Source organism: Pleurodeles waltl, chromosome 6 (genome assembly GCF_031143425.1).
Source record: "Pleurodeles waltl isolate 20211129_DDA chromosome 6, aPleWal1.hap1.20221129, whole genome shotgun sequence".
In the NCBI taxonomy this organism is placed as follows: Eukaryota; Metazoa; Chordata; class Amphibia; order Caudata; family Salamandridae; genus Pleurodeles; species Pleurodeles waltl.
The window spans coordinates 694087946-694110049 of record NC_090445.1 but is presented as its reverse complement, the minus strand read 5'-3'; the positions used below and the strand labels follow the sequence as shown (position 1 = coordinate 694110049).

At 43.2% G+C, this 22104-nt stretch overlaps 1 protein-coding gene across 3 annotated transcripts in view; it reads left to right on the top strand.

Annotated features, from left to right (window-relative positions):
- The window catches only part of ACADSB (acyl-CoA dehydrogenase short/branched chain), a 179725-nt gene that overhangs the window by 11927 nt on the left and 145694 nt on the right, over positions 1-22104 (top strand). For all 3 annotated transcript variants that reach the window (XM_069239142.1, XM_069239141.1, XM_069239143.1), the window contains exon 2: positions 15641-15803. In XM_069239142.1, coding sequence (XP_069095243.1) covers positions 15641-15803 — 163 coding nt within the window. The remainder of the gene's footprint in view (positions 1-15640; positions 15804-22104) is intronic.

The window sequence follows — 22104 nt, the reverse complement described above, 5'->3', positions numbered from 1 at the left end:
ATTGTGTTGGAAAAAAGGAGGCACATTTGGCATGAATACCCTGTGTGGGGAAAAAGACATGGAGCTCTAAGTGTGAACTACCCCAAATAGCCAAAAAAGGACTTGGCACTTAAGAGGAATAGGTTCAGCAGTTAAGGGTTTAAGAGCAACCTGGCTACCACAGATTAGTGAAATGTTTCCTAGACAGTGTTGTAATGGGCTTGTCCTCATCCCTTGCCATTCTGTGGCTATGGTGCCCAGAAGAATTTTGACAGTCCGTAGATTCTCAGAAGTGCTGCTGTAACAGTTATTCCAGGGCAATGGCGCAGGTGAGGGAACCTCAATGATGTGGCTCAAGATCAATAAACGTATCTACAATTGATCATTATAGTGAATTTATTTGCTACAATTTGGCGACGAGCGCCTGCTCATCGTTTATCCAGCCACAAGTGAGCTCGAGTCCAGTGTGCCAGGAGGAATCGACTGTCAAGGGCCGGAGCCGATCGCAACAGTCAAACGCAGAGGAAAGCTTTTCGAATTTCTTTTTATCATTCAGCCTGCTAAGCGTCACTAGTAGAAACGTGCATGTAACAGATCGCCACCCGTGAAAATGTATTTTATTCTTTAAATCGCATGTGCGCCTGATACCGACATATGCTGTACTTTCTTACCTTAGTTAATTCTTGAGCTCCCACTGCAATAGGGTATTAGTATTCACCCCAGCAGATCGACGGGAGTAGACTTTACTATTCATACCCATGGAGTCCTATTATGGCTTACTGCACCCTTGCTGACGTTAAAGTATATGAGCATGCTGTGTTTCTCAGGAGCACGTTGCCGGTGCTCAAGGTACTGTTGCTTAGCAACAATAAGACACATGACATGTCAGTCAGCGGCCATTTTCCCCTGTGTGGCAGGATTTGTCTACGAATAGGGTGGCATGTGTTGAAGAGGATAACAGAACATAAGATATAGTACTTTGCATTGTAAACGAAGATGGATTAAGTGTACACAGACCTAGTGCAAAATGAACAGTGAATGGGGTGCAGATAGAATTAATTGGTGATCCTGGATCAATGTACACCATCGTACCCAGAAATTTATCCCCAAAATAAATGGCCTGGTACAAAATTACCAGGTAGTGACATACAACCTAAAGGGTACAGTGGTGAAAATATATGAATTGTGGGGTGCGTGGAGTCAAAATTTGAGTTCAAAGGAGTGAGGGGTAAGATGTATGTATCACAAAAAGGTACAGCTATTTTAGGCTGAGTTCAGCAATATGTTTTTCATGTGGTCTTAGATCCTAGGTTAAGGGAACAAGTGTTAGTAGTACAAAATGATGAAGGGTTGGAAGTCATTTTAGAGAAATTCCCCAATGTATTTAAGGAAAACATTGGTATGTTAAAGGGTTATGTACACAAGATAAAATTAAAAGAAGATGCTAAACCAGTTAAGGTTAGTGTGAGAAGAATCCCCATTGCAGTCAGAGAGGAGGTGGAGGAAATGTCAGAAGTTATGCAAAAATAGGCCATCATTGAGCCGGTGGAAGCGTCAGAATGGCTTTCTCCAGAAAGTCTCTCTCCAGTATTACAAGAAAGGGCAATGGGAAAGTAAGATTTTGTGTAGATCTTACATCTTTGAATCGTGCATTGTGATGGCTAGTTTCCCTTTACCCAATATATCAGAAATTATGCTGTTACTCAACTAAGCAGTTTTTTTCTTGACTGGATTTAAAGTTGGCATACCACCAGATAAGATGACATCCCAGATCCAAGAGATGTACAGCATTTATTACCATGGAAGGAAGCTGATAGCATTTTTAATCACACAATGACAAATTATTTTGTGATGCACTTGTTGTTCATTTCTTTCAGCATGACATTTTGATTACTGAAGCTTTAGAAGAAGACCATTATAGAACTTTAGTTAAACTGTTGAAAGTATTAAGTGTTCAAAGAAACATGTCAGTTCTTACTGAGAGATTGAATATTTGGGATGCACCAATTCAGAACATGGTATTAAACCCAGGGGAGACTTTGTAAAATTGATATGGTTAGTGTCAACTTCCAAAGGGAAAAATTAACTACGTTCATTCATGGGCCTACTAGAATACTGTGCAAAATTTGCAGATAATTTTGCTGAGAAAACCGAGACTTTAAAATAATTTTTGAGGTAAGGGAAAGAAGTTAAATGAAAGTAGAGACAGGAGGGTGCGTTTTGGAAAATTGACCTAGCAAATGCACAAATGTTTACCCTGTTTAAACTAACCTGAGAAACCGGTGGCGCTTGCTTCAAGGTGTAGGAAAGTAGCCTTTTTTTCTAGCTTGGTTACCCCCTCTTTTGGCCTGTTTGTCAGTGTATTTGACTGTCTACTGGGATTCTGCTAATCAGGACCCCAGTACTTATGCTCTCTCCCTTAAATTCTGGTTGTTGCATAATGGTAACCCAGTATTTCACCCACAATTGGCATACTGTTGCCCCCTTAGAAGTCCCTAATTTATGGTACAGGGCATTGGAGTTCCAGGGGGTCCCTATGGGCTGCAGCATATATTTTGCCACCCATAGGGAGCCCATGCAAAGGCTTCTGCATGACTGCCATTGCAGCCTGCATGAAAGGGTGCATGCACCCTTTCATTGCCATTTACACTGCACCAGGTCACTTATAAGTCAACCCTATAGCAGGCCCCCCAGCCCTGAGGGCAGAGTGCAAAGTACCTGTGTGTGAAGGCACCCCTGCACTAGCAGAGGTGCCTCCAGGACCATTTTCCCAGACTTTGTGAGTTCGTGGACGCCATTTTTACGCGCATATTGGACATAGGTGTCCAGCTACATAATGGTAACTCCAAACATAGGCATGTTTGGCATCAAACATGTAGGAATCATACCCTCATGCTTTTGCAAGCATTGGTTGTATGATCCCTTGCACTCTAGGGGCTCCTTAGAGGACCCCCAGGACTGCCATTACAGCCTTCTGAGGTTTTCCAGGCAGCCCCAGCTGCTGCCACCGCTCAGACAGGTTTCTGCCCTCCTGTTGCTCGAGCCCAGGAAGGCAGAACAAAGCATTTACTTTGGGAGATCGGTGTTACACCCTCTCCCTTTGGAAATAGGTGTTACAGGCTTGGGAGGGGTAGCTTCCCCAAGCCACTGGAAATGCTTTGAAGGGCACATTTGGTGCCCTCCTTGCATAACCCAGTCTAAACTGGTTCAGGGACCCCCAGTCCCTGCTCTGGTGCAAAACTGGTCAAAGGAAAGGGGAGTGACCACTCCTCTGTCTATCACCACCCCAGGGGAGGTGCTCAGAGCTCTTCCAGAGGGTCCCTGGGTTTTGCCATCTTGGATTCAAGGTTGGCAGGGAACTCTGGGAGCATTTGAGTGGCCAGTGCCAGCAGGTGATGTCAGAGCCCCCCCCCCCAACACACAAAAAACCCCTGATAGGTGCCTACCTGCTTAGCTGACCAATTCCCCCCCCCCCCCCCCCCCCCCCCCTTTTCAGGGCTATTTAGGGTCTCTCTTTTGGGTAGTTCTTCAGACTCTGATTGCAAGAATCCAGCAGGAATCCTCTGCATCCTCCACTTCAACTTCGCACCGAAGAAACTGCATCGGGACCTTCCATGAGCTCTGCAAACTGCAACAAAGAAGCAAGATGCTTTCTGCAACATTGTTTCTTCAGCTCCTGCCAGCAACTGCAACTGTTTCCCGATTGTGCATCCTTTGAGGACAGCCCGTATTTTGCCTGCACTAGAAGATGAAAGGAATCTCCTTTGGGGTGAAGGAGTCACTCCCCGGCTCCTCAGGCACCTACTGCGACGAGGACCGGTTGCGTGGATCCTGAATCACGGGTGGTGGATTGAAGTGGCCCTGACGGCCTACTGTCCAACTTTGGTGAAGGTAAGAACTTGCCTCCCCACACAAGACAGTATCCCCATGCATCTTGTGTTTTGCAGTTGCCAAGGCTTCTTGGCTTCCTTCCACAAAGTTTTTCATGCACCCAGCAGGTCTGGCCCCCAGCACTGTATCCTGAGATGCACATCTTGCTGAGTGGTTCTCCGGCAGCGTGGGACCCTTTATTGTAGTGCTGCGTGGGCCTCCTTTTGCACCTCCTTTGTCCCTCTGCTTGGGACTCCTGTGCATGCTGCCTGGTCTTCTGTGGGCTCTCTGAATTGCTGAGAGCCCCCTCAGACTCTCACTCCTGGGTAGAGTCCACCTCATCCTTCCTGGTCCCGGGCAGCAACATTTTCCGCTAACCGCAAGCTTTGCATGTCCAAAGGCTTGTTGGCGGACTCCAGCCACGCAAAACAGACTGCAATCTTCCATCTGCAGTGGGACATCATCCGCACCAACCTGGAACCCGAATCTGTCTTCTTGGGTGCAGTACTGACTATTCTTGCTCACCGGTGGTTCTTCTTTTGCACCTTCATCTGGGTTAACAGGAGCTCCTGTTCTCCCTGGACTCTTCAGTGCCTCTTTGACTTGGTCCCCTTCTTCCAGGGTGGGTGCTAGTACTTACCTTTGATGTTTTCTAATACTCTCTGCACCCCTCTACACCCTACACTTGCCTAGTTGGGAAACCGACATTCACATTCTACTTCCTTAGTATATGGTTGTGTTCCCCCAGGGTCTAATTATTGTGATTTTCACTAATTGCACTGTTTTCATCCCTATTTCTGCACACGAGTGTATATGATTTGTGTATTACTTCCCTCCTAAGGGAGTATAGTCTCTATGGTATTTGTGTCACCTAAATACAGTACCTTTTTATTTTTGTAACAGAGTATTTTCTTTCATGTGTATGAGTACTGTGTGACTACAGTGGTATTGCATGAACTTTGCATGTCTCCAGGATAACCCTGGGCTGTCACCTCTAGACATCCTGGCTTCTAGACACTGCCTACATTTCACTAATAAGGGATAACTGGACCTGGTATAAGGTGTAAGTACCTTAGGTAACCACTACAAACCAGGCCAGCGTCCCACACAAGGACTCTCAGCAAACGAAACTATGCTGTCATTGAAAGAGGCCTTAACAGCAACTTGGGGTGTTAGAAACTTTTGTACCTATGTATAGGGAATGCATTTTGTTTTACATACTTATAATTAGCCTTTGGTAAAGGTATTAAGACCAAGAGGGGCTGACAAAGTGTCTGTGAGGTTGGCACATTTTGCCTCTCAGTTCCAGGAGTATAGATATGAAGTTGAACACCTTGCAGGATTGAAAAATGTACAAGCGGACTGCTTCAATTGAGTGTGGAAGAGAACAAGATGGAAGATAAATAGTTTGTGTTGTAGCAACTGTGGAGTATGCATTGAATGATGAATTTAAGTCAGTGTCTTGTGAGAAATAGGAACCAGCAGTACAAAAAGATGACAATTTAAAGAGTTGGTGAGGAGCATTTGTGAGGGGTGAAAGCGAGAAGGACATTTAGGACCTTATTTAAGAAGTTATGCTAAGGTACAGGAGGAACGTAGCAGAGGAGGAACTGACAATGTGTTGTTGAAGTATGTAAGTATGTGCCCCAAGAAGGATTAAAGAAGAAGTTGATCTCAGCACAAGGGCCATTTGGGGCAATGGCTACAATGGTTACAATGAAACATAGAGTAATTTTGGTGGCCAAGAATGGATGGGCATGTGAAGTATTGGGTGGAAAGGTGTATGCTGTGTAGAGTGAGTGAGAAATGTCTGAAAATAGGAGTGGGAATGGAAGATATGGGTTAGTTGAGTGAACATGGAAGTGCATGGATGAAAGTATGTGTGGATTTTACAGGTCCCATGGAATATTAAGGGGAGTGTAATAGGTTTGGGATGGTTGTGGAACATTTTTTTTCGAGTGGGTATTGGTTGAATTCATGAGGAATATAACAAAGAAAAGTGTGATTTAGAATTTTGAAATTACTTTTTTATGAGAAAAGGGTGTCCAGGAATTCTAATAACTGATGATGGTACACAACTTACATCCACTGCCATGCAGCTGTTTATGAAGACCCATGGAATAAAACGTGCACCAGTCCACAAGGAAATGGTATGGTTGAGTGAATGAATCGTGTGATCAAAGGTACCGTACAGATGGCGATTAGTAACGGAAAGGATGCCAAGAGAGCAGTGGAGAATGTCATATGGGTGTATACTACCACAGAAAACAGTGTAACAGCGGAGAAGCTGTTTAAGAGAATGAGAGGAAGAGAAGCTAAAACAAAATTATTACCTCAGTTAATGTGGGAGAGTGGAACAGTGAACGATAAAAGTGAAGCAGTCAATAAAGGAAGGACAGAAGTAGGAGATTTTGTGAAAATTAAGTTAGGAAGAAGAGGTGATGGAGCTAGCAAGTTCTCCAACACAATAGAAGTGCGAGCAGTTTATGTATGGCATGTGGTTTTGAAGGATGGGCAAAGATGGAACAAATGAAGAGTAGCTGTGTATTGCATGAAAGTTGAGTGCAGCAGAAAGTGGAAAGATAAGAGTGAAGAGAAACTAAAGTGTAGTGGTTTTATGTAATGAATGAGAAGGGGAAGAGGAGGTGTTCTGGAAGAACGTGTAAGAGGAATGGAAGTCAGTACACAAGGAAGCAATAGTGACAAAGAGAGGATAAGTACAAGGAAGCAAGGGAGTAGACAACACCGTATGCCCACCACATTTTCTGACTATGTAATGAAATAATTTAAATGTTGCAATTTTTATGCTGGTAGATTAGTTTCATCATAAACTTTCATAAATTATTGTATATAATTCATTTAAAGTTTAATTCATATAAGGTTGTGATTAGGTTATGAAAATACTGCTATATTTAGTTTTACTTTAATTTGTAACCCATCTTTTATATGTTTCTGCCAAGAAAGGAGGTATGTTGTAATTTGTTTGTCCTCGTGCCTGGTCTTTCTTTCGCTGTGGTGCCCAGCAGAATATTGAAAATCTGTAGATTCTGAGGAGCGCTGTTATGGCAGTTATTCCAGAGTAGCGGAGCAGGCGAGGATACCTCAAGGATGTGGCTGAAGGTCAATAAAAGTATCTACAAATGATGATTGTAGTAGATTTAATTACTACAGACAACAATGAGACCTGCAACTGACGTGTTGTACTGTGCTGTGTGTCTCATGGAGCAGTGGAGGCATCCAGTCATTTACCAAAGATTCCTGAGACAAAGTTCTGCCTTTTATAATTACTGATGGACTCCTGTTCCTATAGGTCGCTCAGCTCTGGCCTTTGGCTCAAAGCATGAATAAAAATACAAACTTCCATCTCTAGTACCGTTCTGAAGTCTTCTTTATTAACAACTTCATTACCATCCCTCTGTTGTCAGCTTGCTTCCCGATGTGCATTGTCAGCTTGCTTATCTATGCTTTCCCTCCTGTCCTCCATTATCCGGTTGCTGTCCTAGCCTCTCCTGCTCACTCTCTATTATGAGCTTGCTTCATCAGCCACTGCCCTCAGTTGTCAGCCTGCTTCGTCCGCCGCTTCTGCTCACCCTTCATTGTCAGCTTCCTACCTTGTCCTCTCCCACCCACCCTCCATAGTACAGCATTGCAAAAAAAAGCATTAGCAAAGCCAGCAGCTCCCAGAGGCCAACCCTATTGGCTTTGTCAATACTTGTTAATCAGCAGTGGTGCATCCTGTGGGCAGCTGGATCATATGTGTAGTGTTCCTATCTCCTTGGTGCATTCTGTTCATATGTCTGCAGTGGACTGCTGAGTTTTGATGTGTGATGTGTGATAGGTTTGCTTTATGTAGTTTGTGGAGGCTTATTTTTAATTATCATTAATACTGACTCCCAGTCTAAATTGTATTAAATTATTTTGTTTGAATTAAAATGTTACCTTATTGTAACATGAGGCCTCCTTAAATTAAATGTTTTATTATTAAATTAATACTAACACTAATGTACCCTTTTTTGACTATTAATTAGAAAATAACCTTATTGAATCATAATGCCATCCATCATTAATTTAAAAGTAATAATTTCCTTTCAATTAGATTCTTAACGTAATCCTTAATAACATTAAATTACATTAAAATAAATATAAAACATGTTTTCCTTAGTGGTAATTTTCTATTTTAGTTAAATGTGTGCTTAATTTCATTGTATTTAATTATTACATACTAATCTTAAACCTAATTGCAAATATTGATTTATTTCAAATTGAATGTAATCTAATAAAGGAAGTCTAAAATTAACCCTTCATTTTTTTTTATTTTTTTTCTTCATTTAGGGTAATATCTGTAGTTGAACCATAAATCTAACAGCACATTTACAAATACCCTTAGTACTGAATTATCCATAACTTAAAAGTTGCTTTTCTGATGCCATGGTCGCAACCAATTCCAACATAGTAAAGGTTATGGTGAAGTAATTGCAGGGAAGTAAATGTCATGCAATGTAAATGGATCAAAGTAAATGCAGACCACCTAAAGGGTTATTGGTTAGCCATTCTTGCACCCAGCCTTCTTCACCTTTCATTCAGGTACAGGGGCCATATTCCTAAAATGAACTCTAGTCTTGCCTCAGGATGTCACAAACCATTATGTTTGATGGCATGTGTGTCTGTAGATACACATGCGCTGTATACTCCGGACATCTAGTGTTGGGTTCGGAGTGTTGCAAGTTGTTTTTCTTCAAAGAAGCATTTTCGAGTCTCGTGATGAGTAACTCCTTCTCGGTGATGGTGTGCATTGGCATTGACTCCTTTGTTAGATTGTTCTCTCTCCTCCACAGGGTTCGGTCATGTCTCTTCGCTTTGTCTTCTCCTTGCTCCGGTTTTGAAACCCTTTTTCCGTCTTTTGCTCCATCAACTGTATTTTTTTTTGTTTGCATTTTCTTACATTCTTGCACTCTTTTCACTATGTTGGTCCGAGAACCGACCGCATGCCCTCTGGGGCCTCTCGCGTGTTCGGGCCTACCTCAGCACGTGGCACCAACCACTATGCTGCACTAATGCAACAGATGTTGTTTCAATTCTGTCCTCTGTGCCGCTCAAAATTCCCACACACCGACCTACATCTGGTGTGTAACCTGTGCCTCTCCCCCCAACCATCAAGAAGCCACCTGCGATACCTGCAGATCCTTCAGAATGAAAAAGTCCCTTCAGGACTGAAGAGCTTGTCGACTAGAAATGGCCCACAACACTCCAGAAGACACTCAGGACATCCTTATGTAGGAGCACGCCTAGGAGAAGCTGGAACGGAAGGAAACCTTCTCCATCCAAGTCTCTGACGTTCAGTCAGATATCGAAAGTCATGAGGTAACATCGGCACATCACATGAGTGTTGTGGCCCTTCCTGCCCCCTCTAAGACTTCCAGAAAGCCCCTTACTGAGGTTTTTGGACCACCACTGCCACCAGTCCATCGCCGGATCCATAAAACAGACTTTGATGCTCCACCCTCTGGCAAGGCCTGAAAATTGCCAAGGCGAAGACATCATCTTTGGTATCGACCTCAACATCTCCGGTTCGTGATATTGTTGCTACTTCCATCCGACCTTCCGCACGGACCACTTCGGCACTGAGCCGAACAAGTTAAAACTCCACTTTGGCCCTGACAAAGGGACAACAACCGAAAACTGTGGTGTCGAAAACCAGGGATTCAAAGTCTTCGCAGCCAAAAGACTCCAGTCAACCTTCAGCCACATCATCTTGGTGAACCCATTTTGGAGACCATGGATGCTCGTCAGTGCCACCTCTACGTCCAGGAGGGTACAGGGAGCCTTATTGCACCCCCCTCATAACCTTTTAAGAGGAAACTATCCTTTTTCAGGAGGCTCTGGACACTTCATCACCTCCAGAATAGACCAAGGACTGAGCTACCACTACTATTCAGAAGGCTTTTCCTCTTCCTCCTCATCAAAAATCTTTTTTACCACCACCTCCTTCACCCCCCGAACCCTGCTCATTCACCTTCCTCTCCTACTGCGGGAGATTTAACACCACAGTGTTCCCCTTTCACTGGGGGAAATTTTGGTGACACATAGCAGGACCTAGATCCATGGGACACATGACCCTGATCCCATGATTTCTACAGATCCGGATTTATACCCTGCACAACCCTCACCACTAGAGGATGCCACATCGTACCTGCAGGTAATAGCTTGAGCAGCTGCATTCCACAATGTTGAGCTGCACAAGGACCCCATTGAGCAAGACTTTATTTTTGATGCCCTAACGTCCACACATAGGGACATCCGGTTCCTCCCCATGCTCCCTGGCATGCTTCGTCATGCAGACAACATTTTTAAGGAACCAGTCGAATTTAGGGTTATCACCCCTAGAGTAGACAAAAAATACAAAGCTGCTCCCTCTAATCTAATTTACATAAGATCACAGGTCCTGCCAGATTCTATTGTTACCACTACACGCAAACTGGCCAATAGTCGGGCCACAGGAGACGCTTCTCCCTCAGACAAGGAGCGCAGAAAGATTGACGCCGAAGGTAAGAGTGGTTGCGCAAGCAGCCAATCATTGGCACATAGCCATCTCACAAGCTTTACTTGCGAGGTATGATCGGGCTCACTGGAATGAGATGGAGGAGCTCCTCCAGTATCTCCCAGATGAGCACCGAAAAAGGGGACAACAGATTGTCACAGAGCGGCAGACAGTCAGTAATAATTCTATCAGAGGTGCCCTATATTCCTCTGACACAGCTGCACACGGTATCAACTTCAGCATACTAGCAAGGAGACATTCCTGGCTTCGATGCCCAGGTTTTAAACCAGATATACAACAAGCGGCACTCAATATGCCCTTTGAGGATCATCTTTTCGCCCTCCAATCACCCTTGAAGCTTAAAAAAGACACGGACACCACAAAAGCCATTGGTCCCAAAGAGGTACTTTTCGTCACCCCACATTCAGAGGTGGTTAAAAACCAACAAGTACAGAGGTCTCCACCTCTGAGGCCAGAGGGCCTTCCAGCTTATCCTCACACGGCTTCTACAGAGGAGTCTCTATGGGTAATAACACTTAAGGTAGAGGCAAGAGCGCCACCACTTGTACCTCTACATCATTATCATCTAAACAGTGTCTTCCCACCCCCCACCCACACCTGTCGGGGGTGGGGAGGGGGACTGCAAAATTTCTATACACAATGGCTCAACATCACTTCGGTTCAGTGAGTCCTTTCCATTATCCAACATGGTTACTGTCTGGAGCTCCTTACCGCTCCTCCAAACATTCTCCCGCGCTCTCACAAGATCTATCAAGAACACCTTCTCAAACAAAAGGTGCAATCCCTTCTTCTCAGAGCGGCCATCAAGCTAGTCCAGCTACTGGAACCAGGAACAGGAGTATACTCTCTATACTTCATCATTCCCAATAAAAACTGCTCTCTCTGGCCCATTTTGGACCTAAGGCCCTTAAATAACTACATGTTATCAGAACACTTTCACATGATTACTTTTCAAGATGTTATTCCTTTCTTACAAAAGGGCCACTTTATGATGGTCCTGGATCTAAAGGGCGCCTACTTCCATATCCCCATTCACCCTGCACACCGCAAATAACTCGGAGTCGTCATTGCAGGCAAGCACTACCAGTTCAAGGTTCTTCCTTTCTGAGTCACCACAGCTCCCAGCGACTTTTCAAAGTGCTTAGCAGCACATCTCAGAAGACAAAACATACACTTATTCCCCTACCTGGATGACTGCCTCATCTAAGTTAGCACATTATCACAATGCCAATGTCAAACTGAGATGACAGTGGACCTTCTGCGCAAGTATGGGTTCACACTTCACTTTCTGAAATCCCACCTTCAACCTCTTCAGATACAGCCCTGTCTAGGAGCTATTCTCTATTGAAAATTGAGGATAGCATACCCCCAAACTGGCTTGCGTGCCCAACTTTCAGTTTCTCCTCCCTCGGTTTCGAGAGAATTCATCATACACTGTCAGGATTATGATGTGCCTGGTAGTGTTGATGGCCTCTTGCATTGCCATCATTCCCCATGCCAGACTCCACATGCGTCCCCTACAGCAGTGTCTGTCTTGTCAGTGGGCTCAATCACAGAGTCACTGGGAAGATCTAGTGTTAGACCACCATACTTGCAGTTCTCTGCAGTGGTGGAACACCACCAACCTGTTGAAAGGGCAGCCTTTTCTGGACCCTGCATCACACACAGGCTGGGGTGCTCACCTTCAAGAACTAGAGTGCCAGTAGGATCCCCATCATCAATTCCTACACATCAACTTCCTCGAGCTTCAGGCAGTATTTTTAGCCCTGAAAGCATTTCTTCATCACCTTTCTCACAAAGTTGTCTTAGTCCATACAGACAACATGACAGCAGTTAACAACCTTCAGAAACAAGGGGGGACACGGTCGCTCCAAATATCATAGTTCTCTCGGACAGTATGAGAATGGGCCCTCCACCGTATCACGTAGTGGCAGAGTATCTCCCAGGAAAAGACGACTTTGCAGACCTGCTCCTCAGGATGCAGCAACAAGTCCACAAATGGAAACTCCACCCACAAGTCCTTCAAAAATACTTCAGGAATTGTGGAACACCTCAAATACATCCTTTCACCACAGCAGAAATCACAAGTTGCCAATACTTTGCCTCCAGGTACCCACATCCTCTATCTAAGTGCAATGCTCTATGGATGAGCTGGTCCGGGATATTTGCCTATGCCTTTCTGCCTCTCCCTTTCATTCCACTTCTAGTTCGACGTATCAGGCAGTTATCTCTCAACATGATCCTAGCAGCTCCCACATGGGTGCGGCAGCCCTGATTTTCCACACTACTGGACCTCTCAGAAGTCCCCACAAGAAGCTTCCCAACAGGCCGGACCTTCTCACTCAAAACGAAGGTCCGGTTGTCTAACCAAACTCTATGACTTCAGGAACCATATCGCAAGGTTGTGAGATTTGGAGTCTGGGTGTCTACCCAAACTCCAAATCTCACAACCTTGCGATATGGCTCCTGAAGTCATAGAGTTTGGTTATTTGGGTTTGCCTGCAGATTGTATGGACATTTTTAGAGAAGGTCACAAACCCACTACCAGAGCATGTTATGCTGCAAAGTAGAAACTCTTTGTTTGCTACTGTCAACCCAAACACATTAATCCCATTAAAACCACTGTCAAAGACCTTGTCTGCTATTTGCTTCATCTACAAAAAGCAAATTTAGTTTACACCTCCATTCGCTTACATCTTGCAGCTGTAGTCGCATTTTTACAAAACAGACAACATACAGCCCTGTTCAGAATTCCAGTGATCAAAACATTTATGGAAAGCCTTAAACAGGTCATTCCACCATGAGTGCCTCCTGCACCATCATGGAATATTGTCCTTTCCAGGCTCATGAGACTTCCTATTGAGCCACTTCACTCATGTCCTCTTCAGTACCTCTCATGGAAAGTTTATTTTTTAGTTGCTATCACATCTCTCAGATGTGTTGGTGAACTCCGGGCCCTATCCTTGGCAGAACCATTCTTCTAAATTCATAGGGACAAAGTGGTTTTTCACACTAATCCTAAATTCCTCCCTAAATGGTCTCTCAATTCCACATTAATCAATCCATTGAGCTACCAGTCTTCTTTCTGGAGCCTGACTCAGTCGCCGAAAGAGCCCTTCACATTTTAGACATTAAATGCGCATGAATGTTCTACTTTGATATAACTAAAGAATTCAGAAAGGCTAAACAGCTCTTTGTAGCTTTTTTACTACTTCATAAAGGCAATCCAGTATCCATCCAAACGCAGCATAACTAGGTGGATAGTAAAATGTATTCATACTTGTTATGCTAAAGCAAAAAGACAACTTCCTGTCGCTCTCAGAATACACTCTATACTATGGCTTCCCTTGAGAATATACCCATAGCTGACATTTGTAAGGCACATCCATTTATGAAACATTATTGTTTAGATGTACTTGCACACCAGAAAGCCAATGCAGTACTAAGAACACTTTCCAGTCTGCTGCAACTCCCACAGGCTACCCACCGCTTTCATGGAGGGACTACTTTGAATTCTATGCAGAGCTTATGTATCTACAGCCACATGCCATCAAATGGAAAATGTTACTTGCCAAGTAAGCATCTGTTCGTGGCATGTAGTGCTGTAGATTCACATGCACCCTCCCTCCTCTAAGGACGCCTGTGGCCTTTTCAGATACTTTATACATTTATATGTATATTTTTACCTTTGCATGGACATCTATTTTTCTGTACTTCCTCTACACTCTTTTCTCTCCCGCCTACGGGAAAACAGTCTAACAAAGGAGTTGATGCCCATGCACACTATCACTGAGAAGGAGTCACTCGATCCTGTGACTCGAAAATGCTTCTTCGAAGAAAAATAACTTGCAACCCTCCGAACCCAACACTAAATGGCAGGAGTATGCAGAGCATGTGAATCTACAGCTGTACATGTCACAAACAGATGCTTACTGGGTAAGTAACATTTTCCTTTTCTAATACTCGTGAGATAGTTTGTTCCATTGTGATTCACAGGCACCACTCCCAGAAAACCATGCTTTCTTCATGGAAAGCCATGACCTGGAAATGGTGGTGACATGACCTGTAGCAGTTTTGTCACTATTTGTGGGCTCCTGTAGTTAAAAGGGTCTGTGTAACAGGTGTCCTTTTGAATTGCCCACTGCTGATTTGTTTAGCTCCCTTGCTACATATACTATTCCTTTTCCTTGTCTTTTGCTTGTTAGCCTTTCCTTTTTTTATGGAGTTGTTGGTCGAACATGGACTCTATATATGGCTTTCATGGTTTCAAATGTCACCTCTATAATTTTGAGCTTTCATATGAACTAGTGTCTCGAGTCTTTTGCAACGCAGGATCAGGTGGACATGGTCATTGTTGCACAAGCTTCCTATCCCCCTAGTACATAGGACTAATTGGCAGTGTTTTTGTGGCACAGTAACTGATAACAGATATTTCATTATGTCATCAACTATAATGTTCCACCATTGTACACTTTTGGTTTGTCCAGATGCTCTCCTATCTCGTCTAGGGCTTAATGTGAGCACGTGGTTACAGGTGGCTGCCGCTGGCACTCGTGTTTGGGTAGCGGTGCTTAGTTTCCCTCCGCAAACTTTAATCAAATGCAAGAGAGAAAATACACACGAGGGAAAGGAGGAGGAAGAGAAAAATGAAAAACCAGTGACCACCGTTTAAAGGCGGGAGGAAAAGGAACCCGCAAGAGTGAAATAAGAGGCAGGGGGTGTTTTGTGGTGCATTTAAGAGTCATGAGGTGGAATCAAGACTACTCAGTCTTGGTATTCAGCACACTCATATTCGATAGTGCCTGGTGACAGTTTTCTGAGCACAACCTTGGGCCCTGGCACTTATTGCTCAAATTAAGCACTGGTCTCGTGTCTTTGTATCCTAGTGCTTCAATGTCTGTCTAGAGTGTAATTCTCTCCCTTGCAAAACGTGCATTTATTCACTTTTTGGTACAGTTTTTAAATCACTTATGTTTACAGCTATTTGTAGGACTATGGTCACCAGCTTCTTGTGATTTCATCAGTAAACGTGTCGTGATGTCATTCTAGTTTAGTGGCCATTTGATGTTACCTGTGACGTCCTCGGTTTTTTAAGTGTATGAAAGGCCACTTTCTCTCCCTCTCTGATTTTGATGAATTGACCGTTGTTTCAAAAGTACATGAATCCTGCTCATGCAGCATCTTATTGGGTGTTTGGAAGTCATGTTTATGGCTCCATTTTCTTCTCTGCAGACCCTGAAAAGATCTATTCCTCGCTGGGTTACCACGTCAGGAACTGTATCGAATCTCTCCAAGCGCTTCTCGTCGGGAGCTGCAGCTAAAGTCTACAAAAATGAAACTGCGTTTGCCCCACTAGAAACATTCACTGAGGAAGAAACCATGATGAGGGGCATGGGTAAGTATACAGTGCCTGACTTTTTTTTATTGACATCCAAGAGAATTTATAGTTATGAGTTAACACTTATACTATACAGAAAATAGATGAGAAAAAAGAAAACAATGAAATCATACCGTTAACAGATCAAACCTGCAAAAAACTATGTAGGGTGTTTTAATACATGGTTCTTCACAGTTTTTTTGTGTATTTGTTAAAGCAAGTCCCAGCATTTGTCCCTCTTCTATGAAGCACTCCGTGTATAAAATCAGTCTTTCCGGAGTTCATGAATAATCCTAGGCCAGGTTTGGCAAACCTGGTCCAAGTAATAGCATTCAATCAACGTATACACTAAAGATCCATCAGCCATTCTCCTAGCAATGCATTGACGTCCACTGCAATTGCTACAAAGAAAACAGCATAGGTATGCTTCTCTTCATGTCCAAGTAAGTCAAACATGCAAATACTTGCACTACGATGAATATTAATTTGGCAAACATAGCTGATAAACAAGAAAATCTATGCTCAATAGTCATGAGTGAGGAGTCAAGAGAGGGCAAGTAGATGTATGCAAATGATCTATGCCTCTTGTGCAACAGCAAGGATTTGAGTTGGTCCACTTTCTCTATAGCAATAAAGAGACGAACTCCTGCGAGTACAATATAATCTAAATACTGTGAGTTCCATTTTTTTATATATCAGCCAAATCTAGATAAGTAAATACATTATTAATACATTCTTGTGATTCAGCAGCTTCTTCATTCAAATCATGTTAGAGTACCTACCTAGATGTGTTACACAATAACCTATAGTTAGGCACTGATCCAGTGTTCCATATTGTTGGACTAGGCCCCTTCTGCAGGGTCATCCCCAAACATTTAGCCTTTTCCCTTCAGTTTTTGTTGGATTCGTTTTTTGTTGGCTTTAGGTCTTTGGGCACTTTCTGCTAGCCAGGGCTTGGGTACGTGTGCTCTCTGCTTGAACATGGTAACATTGGCTTATCCACACTTTGCATATTTAATTTACTTATAAATCCCCAGTAAAGTGCACTGCATGAATGAATGAGGGCTTCTTGTAAGGAGCACAACTACTCAACAAGAGTGTCCCGGCACTAGGTACTGAGCAGGTTAGAGAGACCAGGGCACCAAGACAGATACTCCTTATTGCTTGAGCAGGATGTTTTAACTTTTTTTTTTTTTGGTCTTCCAATGTAATGGACCTTATATGCGCGGAAAGTTGATTCCACAGCTTAGCAGCTACGACCAAAAAAGAAGAACCTCCAGGACATAGCTTTTAGAAATGTGGGACCACAATTAAACCAGTGTTGCTGGACCAAAGTTGTCTCGCCAGGTGATATTCCTTCATTGTCTCATTGAGATAGCGAGGCCCCTTGTTGTGGGAAGCTTGATGAACGATTGTCTGAGCCTTAAATGCTAAGTGGTGCCGCACTAGCAGCCAGCAAAGCTTTTCACTCTATGGAGTCCCTGCGGAGCACTGGGGAATTTTAAACAGAAGGCGAACTGCCCTGTTCTGCATTATCTGTAAACATTGGGACAGGTAATCTGGCAGACCCAAATGGAGAACGCTGGCATAGTCCAGCCAAGAGAGAATCAAAAATCTCACCAACGTCATGTGAGCATATTCTCAGCATGCAGGAAATCCCAAAAAGATTTAACTACAACAAACACCTGGACCCCGAATTAAAACTGGGTGTCTAACAACCCCTACATTTCTGGCCCACCATCGTAGGTGGGGGTGGAGGAGGAGCAGTACTGAGCCATGCTCTGAACCACCCTGGCAGGGGATCATGACCAAACAATATAACTTCAGGATTACATTGCAATTTGTTGTCCCTCCACCATACCAATACTGCCTTCACACTGCCAGCAAAATTGCCCTTGGCCTCTGAGTCCCCATCAAGCGTGAGCAGGAGTTGGGTGTCATCCCGTATGAGATGACTCCGATCTTAAAAGATTCCCCCAAATATGCCAGGTGCAACACACAGATATTAAAAAGTGTAGGACTGAAGGAAGAGCTTTGCGGCACTCCCCCCACCTCTGTAGCAGAAGGCTTCATCCAGATCACCTGTTCCTGTTGCGCCAAGAAGGAACTCCACCAGTTCAGTGCAGTGCAGACTCTCCCAAGTGCTCTAGCCTAGGCAGCAAGGTGTTACGATCGACAGTGTTGAAAGCTGCCTACAGGTCAATTAACATCATGCCACATTGAGACCCTAGTCCAAGCTAAACCTAATGGACTCAGAGACCGCTAGAAGGGCTGACTTGGTGCTGTGCGGGGCTCTAAACCCCGATTGAGAGGGGTGAAGCAGGTTGTTGTCATACAGGAAGGCGGTAACTGTTGATTAGCCAATCCTTGCAGGACCTTTGCCGCTGCTGGGAGTAAGGAGATGGGTCTAAAATCCAGGTCTGCATTGGCCTTTATGAGGAGAGGGATGACATGAGCTCGCTTCTAATCCTCCGTTAATGTCCCTGCATGAAGAAAGGTAGTAAACAGCTCATGATCGTCTGGGCCAATAATTTACACAATAGATTTCAAAATGTGGTGAAGATTCGGGTCCAAAGGAGATCCTGATTTACATCTTGAGAAGACGGAAGCCACCTCCTCAACCAAAGGAACCACAAACGTTGTAAACTCAAGAGAGCTTGGGGAACAGCTACCATAACAGATTCAGGTTTTCTGAATGAATTATTTGTCCCAGTTATGTTTGCCTGAATTTCGAGGATTTTGTAGTAAAACAAATATCACTACGGCGTGCACAAAGTGCCTTGACATGTAAAACCTCAAAGCACATGTCCTACTTTTTAAATATACTACATCTTGTCCTTGGGCTGGCCAGGGCCTACCTTAGGGGTGACATATGTATTAAAAGGAAATGTATGGGCCTGGTAAGAGGGTTAACTTGCCAGGTCGACATGGCAGTTAAAACTGCACACACAGGTTCTGCAATGGCAGGCATGAGTCATGTTTACAGGGTTACTGATTTGGGTGGCACAAACCATCCTGCAGGCTCACCAGTAGCATTTAATTTACAGGCCCTGGGTACATGTGTCTTTACACTGCCACCACCAGCCATTATGGAGGTTTTATGACCAAGAAAGTAGCTCTGCCAACTAGAAACCCACTTCCTAATGCATATCATTGTTACCATTGGATGTTTTTTGGTGCTGGACAGCCCTTGGAAGGGAGAATACGGTGTCTGACCACCTCAATCTTACTGCTGCATTGTCACATTAGCTGCAAGTATTACATCATCCCAGCTTTCTTCCATGCAGCCCGAATCACCAAATATGGAGGGACGTAGGCTATTATGCCAAAGTGGAGTATCCTCAAGGATATGAGTGATTTCAAGACACCAAGCAATTGTCTTTCCCTCTCCAGCCATAGCCCCATGTGTTAAATCTCACCTTTTGTAAGTTCATTAAATGGTACAGGAGGAAACGCATATTTGCTAAATAAAGTATAGAGTGCTGGTGATTTAACTTGTCCCCTTGAAAGCTTAAACATTTGCCTGCCCAGATGTTCCCAGTAGTATTACCTGAAATGAGGTATGACTCACCTGCCAGTTGCTGTGAGGACAGATGGGTTTGTGATAGGCTGAGATACATCTACATACATCTGAATTTGGCATTAAGAGATTGAGTGGGGAATGTGCAGCAAGATGCCATGAGAGAAACAACACTTTCTGCATCTTCAACATTTCAGTAATGTTGCTACAACCACTAATAGAGACTGCTAGAAGCAACCTTTTTTTCATTAATGTGATATATTGTATCAGGAGGAGGTTAAAAACTAGCACATACAATTTTCCTCATTTCCATAGAAATAATGACTCCTAACAATTTAGCCTCTCAGGTCTTCTAGGGTAAATTATCCCTCTGCTCGGGGGTTCCAAATATTTGAGTCTTGTCCACGTTTATGTGGTAACCTGATACAGTGCCAAACCAACATGCGTCTGAGCAAATTTGTATTAGGGGTCTGTTGCATGAAGGCCTCATCAGTGGCATAGACTTCACTGTTACTCAGCAGTTAATCAAGAATTACTGGGTGGATATTAGGATTATTAAGTAGCTTACTAAGAAATGGTTTTAAAATTAAGGTAACTAGTAGTGGCGATAGAGAGCATCTCGGGCAAATCACCCTCTGTATCCTGATACTATTAGATAAGTGCCCCATGCAACAGATCCTGATTGCTGGAATTCCTTACTATATATATATATATATATATATATATATATATATATATATATATATATATATATATATATAATTTGCACGTATCTGGCACATACCGAAGCGAGGCAGTAGTGTCTAGAAACCATACAACCCTGTCAAAAGCCTTTTCTGAGTCTGTTTGGTCTGTTATCATATAGCTTACAGAGTACCTACAGACATCCCCCATTTGTAGATTGCCAGTAAAGAAGTACATAGCGTATATGTCTTCAGAGGAATCCCATATTCGCCCAAAGTTTCCTGTAAGATAAATACATTGCTGTATTAAGAATCTTTGATGTTAGAATGAGGGCAGCAAGCTGTTCAGCTTGGTCAGAGCTTAAAGCAGGAAGTCATATGTGTTCACATACAGGATACAGTCACTTCACAAATACAGACTTTTTGGGATATAATTCTATGTAGTACTCCTTATAGAGAACTTTATTATCTCTAGGGGTACTACCACTGGTTGCACCACTGAGTTAAAAAAAAAATAAAAAAAAATACCATGCAGTACTACCTACTTTATCACTTGAACATAGAGACAATATCTGCCCAAAGGTTCTCCATGCTCACAATCCTCCAAACGTTGATAAACCACTTGGAGGAGTTATTTTGGATATAATGAGCCTCTTTAATCAGGCTTGAATTTGACATGAATGTAAGCTTCCACTCTGCCTTTCAGGATGAATTGCACATCAAACTACCATGCTCAAGCTTACACTTGGATTTTCTTTTTTTGATTTTTTTTGTTAGCAAAGTAGGCAGTAATTTGACCACGTAAATAGACTTTTATTGTGTTCCAGACTTCTTAGCTTCATAGAACATTCCTATTGTCATACTTCTATCTAGCGTAAAAGTCCATTTCATCCAATAAAATGCTATCCTGATGTATTGTATAGATGGCTTCTATCTCCTGATTTTGGTAATTTCTGATATGACTGGTGCATAGTCAAATACCAGATTTGGAAGTAGAGTGACTAAAGGTATGATGTAGAGCTTGGTGAAGATGGTACTCCATCACAAAGGTGATGGAGTACCATCTACACTAATCTCACTGTCTGCCTGCCTGATTTATCAGCTGGCAGACCAACAATATGTTGATGACAAAGCCTACTCCGACTCAGTTGCCTACATGCTGGTCCAACAGCCTGATAGCATAAGGGTCGTTAGAGTTTTTTTTTTTTCTTTTTTTGTTTGTTTTTCACCGTCGGGTTAAACCAGACTTGAGGGAGAGTTTGAAAAAAGAAAAAAAAAAAAATCCTCATACTATGGGAGAAAACTTCCATGGTGTGGGAGGGGTTATTAGTTGTATTTATTTTTCAAAAATAAACTCTCTCTTTGGGAGTTTGTTTATGAAAAACTGTGTAAATGTTTACAGCTGGCCATCCTGTTTGATGGAGCAGTCTGTCAAACTTGTGCAACATTGACAGGAACCACCATGACAGCGGTTCCTGTCCATTTTAATGGCTGTTCACAGGCATGGCGGACAACTCCAGATTTGGTGGACAGAAGTCCCTCAGGATGGCAGGGGCGATGTCCTCTGCCTTCCCAACAGAGTGTTTTCCTTCACCAAACTCCAAGTCAGCCCCTAAATCATCTAGAGTGGATGCTGGAGCAAGCAAATCATATAGTGGGAAATAATGGGCATGCTATGCAAAGTAAAACTTGAAACCTGCCTTATCCCTGTAATACCGCATCCAAGAATCCTAAGTGCTTATGTGTTAAACAACTGCATACAAGCTGACCTACATCAATTCATACGTTAACAGATTTATATGAATAGTCAAAGCAAGAATAGAAGCAAAGATAAAAGTTGCCACAATCGATAATCATTGAGGCTTCTTTGCCAAAGTCATAATTACAACTCAAAAATACTGCATGCCCATCAGTGTTGCAACTGTAGAAGTGAGTACAGTGTGAGTTGTTTCCTTCCAGGGTAGATTCAAGACCCGTAGTTACCAAACAATCATAAGAATCAGTCAGATTTAAAATGCACAAATCAAGGTAATGGTGATTACGGCAGTGGATTTAAAATTCTTTTGAGTACATGATGTTGTGAAATCCCAGTTGCTTATGCAATGGTCAGTCGTAA